Source organism: Panthera leo, chromosome C1 (genome assembly GCF_018350215.1).
Source record: "Panthera leo isolate Ple1 chromosome C1, P.leo_Ple1_pat1.1, whole genome shotgun sequence".
In the NCBI taxonomy this organism is placed as follows: domain Eukaryota; kingdom Metazoa; phylum Chordata; class Mammalia; order Carnivora; family Felidae; genus Panthera; species Panthera leo.
This window is the reverse complement of record NC_056686.1, coordinates 33,545,085-33,556,003: the sequence shown is the minus strand read 5'-3', so window position 1 is coordinate 33,556,003 and position 10,919 is coordinate 33,545,085. Positions and strand designations below refer to the sequence as shown.

The following is a 10,919-nucleotide window of genomic DNA, read 5'->3' as shown; positions in this document are numbered from 1 at the left end:
TGAGATCCAGAAAGGTTTCTTACATTGTACTTCTGGATATTGCCTCTGTTTTACTGTTTCTTCTGTAGAAACTCTTTAATACCTGCAGACAGATCTTTGTAACTCATCTTTGTTCCGTAATTATCCTAATTTTCTTTCTTCTTCCCTGTGTCCCGCGAATACTTTAATTTTTATGGAAGGCCCATTGTGCCCTTTACTGTCTCCACTTCAGGCTATTTTTGACTACTGTGGTAAATGTACTTTGTTGGCTTAAATGCATTCTTCCCTCAGTCTGTTATCGTCACATGATCTGCTTTGTCCTTTTGTACTTGACTGAAATCACAGAACAGCTATTTAAAAATATTTGCCTTTCCAAATACAGGCTTTTCCTCTGAAGCTCCGGGCCACCGCTCTCTTCTCATGAGCTGCAGATACACGTTGGGGCGCTGGCCCTGGAAGTGCTGGCCTTGATGGACTGACAGAGTGGCAGAGTTAATGAGGGTGTTTGCACCGCAACAGGATGATGATGACCTTGATGTTGGTGGTGGGGAGATGATGAGTTGGGTGATAATGCTGAGGGCAATGATGCACTGGGGAAAGGGTGACATTTTGGGAGGGATGCCAAATGAATGTGGAGGTGAATACTAACAGGGCGATGTGGCTGTGGTAAGGTAACGTCTGATGAAAAAAACAGGTGATGGTGGTGGTGGAGGGGAAGGTGATTTGGGCAGGTGCTTGTTGGCTGGTGTACACGCTCAGGATAAAGTCAGGTTGAAGTTAAAGCAGGTTTCTTCAGATGCCTCTGAGGGACACTGGGTCATCTCTGATCTTGCTGCGTAGCTGCTGTGGCTGGCCCAGATGTCTAATGAGCTGAAGTTCTTAATGGTGTTCCTTCCATGTTCTTAAACACTGAATTTAACAAGCTCCCCCAGGACTTCTCACGTCAGAGCAACTCCGCTGTGGCTTAGGCAGACCACAACCAGGAAGGAGGACTCCTGGGGCAGAGGGACCCAGGGGTGGCTCCCAGGAACTGGGGAGCAAAGTTGGAGACTCACAGCAGGAGGGGGAAAGAGGAAGAGCAATCAAGACATTACTTTTGGCTTAATTGAGATGAGAAAATTTTAACTCTGTATAACCAACAGTTCTTATATCCTCCTGGGAAACGTCAGGTTAATGCAGAGCTGGTGGGGAATTCTCAGTAGCTCAATGTCTGGAGCCTATGATTACGTTTGGGAAGTCACGCACACAGTTCCAAAGCAGGCCCCCAGACTCAGCAGGCATACGCTGCCTAAGAAGTTTTCTCCACCTTGAACTAGCCTTGACATGTAAGTCAGTCACCGAAGATCACTGCTGTTAGCCTTACGGGAGACAGTGATAGCCCAATTACATCAGGAATCTCTCAAGTACTTTTACTGCTACTGTTTGTAATTTCTTTTTACTTTTCTCTAATTATACAAGTGAACATCAATATATTCATTATAAACATTTAAAAATACAGATAAAGAAAAGTTCCCTTTGATTCTCTCTTCAATACTAGTCCCCTTAAATCTGCAAAAATCAAAATACATGGTAAAGATATATTGTTAACAATTTCATCATATGACTTTTGACAATTTGGGGAAATTGGGTAAATGAACTGAAAAATGCCCTAAAGGAAGAAAGAAGAAAAAAATATATGGCCCCTTGAATAGTTGCAGAAAAAACATTTACTAAAAGCTAATACAATATTTTTTTTCTCCTGGCTTTTTTATTTAAAATAATTTTTTAAAAATATTTTTAGGGACGCCTGGGTGGCTCAGTCGGTTAAGCATCCGACTTCGGCTCAGGTCATGATCTCATGGTTTGTGAGTTCAAGCCCCGCGTCAGGCTCTGTGCTGATGGCTCAGAGCCTGGAGCCTATTTCAGATTCTGTGTCTCCCTCTCTCTCTGACCCTCCCCCGTTCATGCTTTGTCTCAAAAATAAATAAACGTTAAAAAAAATTTTAAAAAATATTTTTTAAAGTTTTTTGAGAGACAGAGAGACAGAGCATGAGTGGGGAAGGGAGAGAAAGAGAAGGAGACACAGAATCTGAAGCAGGCTCCAGACTCTGAGCTGTTAGCAAAGAGCCCCACACGGGGCTTGAACCCACAAACCGTGAGATTATGACCTGAACCTAAGTCGGACACTTAACTCACTGAGCCACCCAGGCACCCCTTTTCTCCCAGCTTTATTGAAGTATGGTTGACAAATAAACATTGCATATATTTAAGGTCTACAATGTGATGTTCTGATAGTGGTTACTACTGTCAAGCTAGTTCTCTTCTAGTTCAACCAAGGTCTTCTTTTTTCTTTTTAATTTTTATTTTATTTATTCTTTTTAAGCAGGCTCCACACCCAATGTGGGGTTCAAACTCACAACCCTGAGATCAAGAGTTGCATGCTGTACCCACTGGGCTAGGCCAGCCAGATGCCCCCCTCTTCTGTAACTTACGGTGAATGAGGTGATTTGAGATCTTTCTTATTTTTAAATAAACTTTTTTTTTGCATTCTGTGAATTTTGATGTGCTCTGTTTTTTTGTGTTCATTCCTCTCAAGTATCTTCTGTTTTCCCCTGTGATTTCTCCTTTGACCTATTGGTTGCATTAGAGTGTATTATTTAATTTCCACATGTTGAAACTTAATTCCAATAGTAGACAAAACCTTTGCACTTGCTCTGCCTTCCTTCCCTCCTCAGGGCCCTCACAGATCACGCAGGACTCCCAGGAACAATAATGGAGAGTGAGGGTAACAGGAGGTCAGTCATGGCTGCCTTCCTGAGGGGGTGGACCTGAAATTTAGGGCAGGCTTAAAGACACAAGGGAAGAGGGTCTTCAGGTGGAGAGCATAGAAGGAGCAAATGAGGGAGAATAATAAATGTACAGGTGACTTACTTCCTATACACTTGGCACAGTCTTAAGAGCTTTCTATTTGTGAACTCCTTTTACCCTCCCTACAACTCTATGGAGCAGGTTCTAGTTTCCTGATAAAAGGCCTGGAGGCCTGGAAAGGTTTCTGAAACTTGCCCAAAGTCACAGCTGGTAACTGTGACACTAGGGATTGAACATATGCAGTCTAGCGCTAACCCAGAGAAAATATGTGGCACAGGAGGGCATGGACCTCTGGGGAGTAGTCGGGGCTCCAGTCAGGGGGTCTTGAGTACTAGGTGATGGGAGTGCAGACTTGATACTCAGTCCCTGGGGGATTTAAGGCACAGAGAGTTCGTTGGAAGTCATTGGATTTGTCCTCCTGGGAACTGGGGCCCCCGTGAGCACAGTTTCAAAGGAGAGCTCCTCAGGCTTCTGGCCCATCCCTCACACAGAGCCTGAGAGCAGGTAAAGAGCAGTGGGAGTGGGGACGGTGGCCCATGGCTTTGGTGTCTGCTCCTCTGAGGCATCCTTTCTCTGCTTGCTCTGGTTCTCTTGACTTTCTACAAATCTCCACATCTGCAGGTCCCTTCATGCCTATGCTCTTTGCTCTGTCCTATCCTTTGTCCACTTCTTCTTCCCCAACTCTGACTTGCTCTCCATCCAACTACCTTTCTTTTCCCTCTGACTGAGTATGCACATCTCCTTTAAGACATTTGGCCTTCAGTTGCCAATGAAGACAAAGAGAAGGAGGAGGGGCTGTTGCTGGGGAGGCTGAGGCAGCGGGGCTCTCCCATGTGTCTGTCCCAATCAGGGGGACCCTTGGAAGTGGGCAAGTCAAGGGATGCAGGTGAGAGGTGGGGAAGGTTGATAGGACAGCACTAGGATATGGGAGAGGAGGAGGGAGGCTGCAAGGAGATCTCAGGGGAGGCAAGGATTTGGAGGACCACTCTGACATTGGGAATTGCTCTAAGGATCTCTTATTGAGGAGCAGGGAGCAAGGCAGATGCCTCCCGCCAAGATACTTATAGTTCAGTGATACTCCCTGTCACTGTTGTCCAAAATTGTGGGACTGAGAGTGCTTCTGGAGTTCTGGAGCTATCCCCCATCTCTATTCCCTCTTCTTCTCTTCTACCCACCCAATGCTCCTTCCCCCATACATTCTGCACCAGTAGAATGAGCGGACAAAGGCCACACTGAAAATGCTCTTTTATTTAGATTGCTCCTAGAAAATGCTGTAGGACTGAGTGAGTGGGTGGGACTGGAGGATGAGAGTCACAGTGAGAGGCTGCTACAGTGCTCCAGGTATTAGGCATTGGGAAACAGGTGAAGACAGATAGTAAAGAGGACAGAGAAGATGGGAAAGACCTTAACTCCTCCGGATGGAATGGACCTCAGCAGTCCTTCTGCTCCACCTATAAGTCCAGGTTGATCCCACTGTGTCCCTGACATATGGTCAGCTAGATTCAGCCTGAACCTGTCAACAGAAACAGGGAGCTCATTGCTTCTCAGGACAGTCTTTTCTGTCTATGAATATCTCTGGATGTTGGAACTTTTCTGTAGTCAATCTGAAGCTTGGTGTCCTAGTAAAATTTATATTAATTCTAAATTTGGGACTATGCAGGGAAATTCTTATTCATCTCCCTTAATGCAGCCCTTTAGATACTTCTGTAGACAGACCTCAGCATCCTCCCTAGCTTAAATTTCCACAGAGAAAAATCACCAGTTGCTTAGATTTGTTTTTGTACCATCATAATATATCTTTCTACAAGCCACAACTTGTCCACGTATCTCCTTAAGACTTGGGTCACAGGTGTAAATTCTACATTCCAAATATGTTTGCCCCACTGGAGAGGGCAGGTATCAATCACCTCTATTTATCCTGCCAATATAGCTTCTAGGATGGAATCTAAGACTGGCATCCTTGCCTTAACAATTTAATAAATATTAATTGAGTGGCTACCATGTGCCCAGCACAGTGATTGACACTAGAGATATACTAGTGAACAAAACAAAGTTTCTGCTTTTACAACCTACTTGGGGACAGCAGACAATAATCAGATAAATAGGTAAGTTTTTTAAGAAATGAGAAGTACAATAAAGAAAGTAAAGCTGACTAAGGAGACAGTGAAGGATGGCTGCATTTCAGACAGGATGGTGAAGAAGGAGCTCTCTGATGAGTGACAGTTGGGCAGGGAACTGAAGGAAGTAGGAGAACTCCCCCCTAAAGAGATCTGGTAGAAGGGAGCATAAGTACTGGATGTTGTGGCAAAAGTCTTTAGGTGAAAGTCTAGTTGGCAGTTGTTGGACTCGAAAGGGTAACAGTGACAGTGTGGTTTTTGTGGAATGAGACAAGGGGACAGTAATGGGAGATGAGATCCAAGAGCTAGAGCATGTAGTAAAAAATTAGGAGTTCAGTCTTGGATGTGAGAAGTTTGAGAAGTCAAACAGCAACAGGCAGAGTTCAAGTAGGCAGTTGGACACAAGGAATATAGGGGGACCATCCAGGCAAGAGATATAAATATGGAGATGTATTTAAGGCAGGAGATGGGCTGGCTTCAGACACTTTTGGTTCTCATCTCACTTGGTATCTATCCATATTTGACCACAAAGACCATCCTCTCCTTGTAGACCTTGTCTCTCCTTGGGTTTCTGTGTCACATGTCATCCATCTTTGGCCCCTCAATACCATCTTCTCTGGATTCTCTCCTTGAAGCCAACCCTTAGAATGTGGCTTCTCAGAGTGCTGCTTTCAGCTGTCTTCTCCCTCTACACGCTCTCCCCAGGTGATCTCATCTCTTCCGATGGCTTCAGTTCCTATAGAAGTGCTGAGGACGCTCAGATTCCTGTCTCTAGAGCTTTCTTTTCAGCTCTCAACCATCAGCCAAACAGATACTGGGAGTCCCACAAACTCCCCGACTCCAAAACTAGACTCATCATGTGTCCTTCTTCCCTCCTTCCCAAACTTTCCACTCCCATGTACCCAACCTCAGTGAATGACACCATCATCCCCATCCATTTACTCAAACTTGGAATCCATCCTTGACCCATCTTTCTTTCTCACCACTCCCTAATCACTTACCTACATCCATAGACTCACCTCCTAAAGACTCTTGTTGAATACCTACCTTTCATATCAATATTTGCTCCCACTCTCATCCTTTCCTCCCTGAATTGCTGCAGTCTCCACACTGCAGCCAGTGTGATTGTTGCCAGATATAAGCCTGATGTCATGCCTATTTGGTGGATCCTTATGTTCCTTTCTATAAAATCCACCCTCATTAGACCATTTTGTAGGGCTTTATAGGTCCTCCAAGGTCTGTCCTTGCCTACCTCTTTACCCCATCTCCCATCACTCTCTGGCTAGCTAATGGTTCATGACTTCACACAGATGACTTTCTCTCCCTGGTATATCCTTTCCTGCACTTTCCTTGTAGTTAGCATCTACCCACTCTTCAACGACCAGCTTGACTCTTACCTCCTGCAGGATGTCTTCTATAATTCTTCAGATTGAGTTAGGCTTGCTGTAGCAAGTTGCAAGTAGCAAGGAGGAAGTATGTTATGTTTCTTTACCTTTTAGTTTGTCAATTCCTCATCCCAATTCCCAGTGGCTTTAGCCACTGCCAGGCTTGCAGTAAGAGAGAGATGAGGTGAGGGGCAAGACAGTCCTGAGTTGACTGGTACTATCTTGATAATCTAAAAATTGTATTCTTGTTCTTCTCTGGTTTTTAAAGATTATTCCTTTCTTTATGGAATTCTTTCATTGCCACTAGTTTTTATTTTATTTTATTTAAAAAAATTTTTTTATTTTTAGTTTAGGGAGAGGGAAGACTATTTTTAGTCTAGTAGGGACTAAACTAGACAGAGAGAGAGAGAGGGAGAGAGGATCTTGAGCGGGCTCCACGCTCAGCACAGAGCCCAACATGGGGCTCAATCCCATAACCCTGGGATTATGACCTGAGCCAAAATCAAGAGTTGGACACTCAACCAACTGAGCCACCCAAGTGCCCCAGCATTGCTACCAGTTTTTGAAAATCCAGTCTGATAATCTTTGTCTTTCAGTAGGCTTGCTTACTAATATACATTTAACGTAGTTACTATTGTGATTAGGTTTGAGTCTATCATTTTAATACTTGTTTCCTACTTGTTCCAAGTGTTCTTTTTTCTTTATTCCACTTTTCCTGCCTTCTTTTGAATTAATCAAAAACTTTTAATTATTCCCTTTACATTCTGTACTGTATTTTGAGTTTTACTATTTTTTAAAATTATTCTTTTGTTATTCTACAACAGGGATTGGTAAACCTTATATTTTTAAAAGGGTTTTTAAAAAACAAATAAAAATATGCTACAGTGACTGTATTTTCTGTGCAAAGCCTAAACTATTTATTGTCTGACTCCTTATGTGAAAAAGTGTCTTGACACATGACCTAGAGACTAAAATATGCATCTTTGGCTTATAGTCTCACTTAAAGTGCCATTTTCCAAACAATGCAAAATTTAACAACAGTTTAAGTCCATTTCCTCCTCCTTCTTGTTAGACCATTTTTGTCACATATTCAACTTCTATGTGTATATTTAAAGCTCCAACAAGGTGTCGCTATTTTTGTTGCTTTAAACAATTAATATTCTATGATATTTACACACACATTTATGATTTCTGGTGTTAATTTTCTCTTTCAATTGCATACTTCCATCAGGGACCATTTGCCTTTAGCCTAAAGAAGCTCTTTAATATTTCTTTTACTGTGAGTCTTTTAGTAATTGATTATCGGGTTTTTGGAGAGCAAACAGCTTTCATTCCATATGGATATATTTGTTGAGTATAGTATCCTAGCATGGTAGTTTCTTTCCCTCCATCTCTTGTTCCTTCCTTCCTTCCTTCTCTCTCTCTCTCTCTCTCTCTCTCTCTCTCTCTCTTTCTCTCTCTCTGTCTCTCTCTCTCTCTCATGTATTACCCACCTCTGGTCCATGGAAACACATGACTTTGACTTGTCATGAAGCTGAATTTATTTCCAAATGATAGTTGTCTTCTGGAGTAAGTCAGATATCCAATAACTATGTCTCTAAAATTCCAGAGTACCTATTAGGCTACTCAAGTAGTCCCACTGAAGTCCATTTTGATAAAAGCTTCCAAGGAGGGGTAGAAATCTTCATGTGGTATGAAACTCACAACAGATGCTGTAATCTCAAATATCGAATTATTTTTTTGACTGCTTTGAAATCTTTTATAAGCTCCATGAACTATGGTGAGTTCAGGAAGTGCAGGACACAGTTTTGGACACTCCTTTTTGCAAGTTCTACATTTTGAAATGTGAAATTTATTATCTGTGGTCTCAGAATAAACTAGGATTAAGTAATACAATATTAACATGCTGTTTCATATAAAATGGAAATTCTTTTTTAAAAAATTTTGTTCCCAGCTTTGTGGGTGTCCTAATGAGAACCTACTTTGCTACTTATATTTGGCCCTCCTAATAAAAGAGTAGCATCAGGGTTTGAATCTGAAGACTTTATTTTATGAATGATTATGGCTCTGTTCTTTCTCTATACCAGGAGAAGGATGCAAGACTTACGCTGGGGAAACCATAGCTCTCTTACTGAGTTTATTCTTTTAGGATTCTCTCGTAACACAGAGATAAATGTTATTCTATTCAGTGTCTTCCTCTTCCTCTACCTCATCACTCTTCTGGGCAATGGGCTTATTATCACCTTGATACGCATGGACTCCCGCCTCCACACACCCATGTACTTTTTCCTCAGTGTCCTATCCATTATGGATATGGGCTATGTCACCACCACAGTGCCCCAGATGCTGGTACACCTGGTTTGCAAGGAGAAGACCATCTCCTACATTGGATGTGTGGCGCAGATGTACATCTTCCTGATGCTAGGAATCACTGAGTCTTGGCTTTTTGCAATCATGGCTTATGACAGGTATGTGGCCATTTGCCATCCCCTGAGGTATAAAGTCATTATGAGCCCTTTGCTATGTGGGTCAATGGTGGCCTTCTGTGGATTCTGGGGTATCAGCTGTGCCATGATATACACTGTCTCTACTATGATTCTTCCCTATTGTGGTCCTAATGAGATCAATCACTTCTTCTGTGAAGTACCTGCAGTCTTGAAGTTGGCCTGTGCAGACACATCTCTCAATGATCAGGTGGACTTCATCTTGGGCTTCATTCTTCTGTTGGTCCCACTCTCCCTCATCATCATTGTCTACATCAATATTTTTGCTGCCATCTTGAGAATTCGCTCAGCCCAAGGGCAGCTCAAGGCCTTTTCCACCTGTGCCTCCCACATTACTGTTGTCACTATGTTCTCTATACCATGTATGGTTATGTACATGAGACCTGGTTCTGAATCTTCCCCAGAAGAAGATAAGAAGTTGGCTCTATTCTACAACATCATCTCTGCCTTCCTCAATCCTATCATCTATAGTCTTAGGAACAAAGATGTAAAGAGAGCTTTCCTCAAAGTGACAGGCTGGGGTAAAGCCACAGAATGAAGTCACAGAAGCATGGGCACCAGCAACAAACCCGGGACACAGCCTACATGACTTCTCCATCTAAATTCTTTCCAACATCCAATGGGCACACATGATGTATTAATGGGTTAGTCTCAGTAAGATCATATCTCAGAACACCCGGGAGGTTATGGCAATAGGTGTTCCTCAAGCATAAAGACACCTGACAGGGAACTCCGTGAAGGCACGCCTATATTTGATTTCATTTCTGTACCACCAGTTTACAAGACCTGGCATAGAATTGGCACCAATATTCATGTTTCCTATTACTGAGTGAACATGCACCTGAGTGCTTGATCTCTGGATTCTTGAAATAAGTTCAAATTGATGGGCATAAGACGACTTCTGGTCAGTGACTGACTAATGGTCAGTTACTAGTTACTGACTAATGGTCAGTAACACCATTAAAGCTCAGTCAGGGATTTGACAAGGTCTGAACCACAGAACAATTTAAGAAAATCTATGGTAATCATATAAAATAGGGTTCAGGAAAGTAATATAGGTCACAGGTCATTTCTCCTTCAATACTATTAGGAGAGTATTCATTTAGGGCACATAAACCCTCATGTATCTAAAGTAAGGAGCTCTGTCTTAGTGAAGTGATATTTTCAGGGGAGAGCAGAATCTCCTAGCAATTGGGAAAATCTCCTCCCACCCAGACACTTTCATAATGCATTTTTAACTGTATTGAAATACATTGACATATGGGGAACTGTAGATATTGAAAGTATACAATTTGATGAGTTTTGAAATGTGTATATATACTTATGAAAATACCACCATAATCAAGATCATTATCATCAACCCCCAAAGTTTCCTTGTGACTCTTTGCAGTTCCTCTGTGTTAGTTATCTATTGTTGTGTGACAAATTACCCCCAAATTTTGTGGTTTAAAACAATAAACATTTGGGGCGCCTGGGTGGCTCAGTCGGTTAAGCGTCCGACTTCAGCTCAGGTCACGATCTCGCGGTCCGTGAGTTCGAGCCCCGCGCCAGGCTCTGGGCTGATGGCTCAGAGCCTGGAGCCTGCTTCCGATTCTGTGTCTCCCTCTTTCTCTGCCCCTCCCCCGTTCATGCTCTGTCTCTCTCTGTCTCAAAAATAAATAAGCGTTAAAAAAAAAATAAACATTTATTTTTTCTGTGGGTTAGGAATCTGAGCAAAGTTTAGCTGGATCCTCAGATTAGGGAGTCTCAGAAGGCTGTAATCAAGGAATCAGCTACAGAAATCCTAGCACTTGACTGGGGAAGGATCTGCTTCCAAGCTTACTTGATTGTCACCAGGGTTCAGTTTCTGGTGGGCTTTTAGACTGAGGGTCTTTCCTGACAGATGCAAAGTCAGATGCTTAACTGACTGAGACACCCAGGTGTCCCCATTCCATGTTATTATCCTTGACCAACACCTCATCTGGATAGGATGCTTCACTTGGGGAGGTGTCTCAAGCCTGCATTCCTGTAGGACCTGACTGCTGGACGCCTTTTTTTAAAGAGAGGTTTTAAAAACTTTATTTTTCTATTGAAATATATTTGACATA

General features: G+C 42.6%; 1 protein-coding gene across 1 annotated transcript; it reads left to right on the top strand.

Moving 5' to 3' along the window:
- Nucleotides 1–8,422: 8,422 nt before the first annotated feature.
- Nucleotides 8,423–9,370, top strand: LOC122226815 (olfactory receptor 2A12-like). Its single transcript, XM_042950611.1, has one exon. It carries the CDS (start codon nucleotides 8,423–8,425, stop codon nucleotides 9,368–9,370), a length of 948 nt encoding a protein of 315 aa, XP_042806545.1.
- Nucleotides 9,371–10,919: the final 1,549 nt, after the last annotated feature.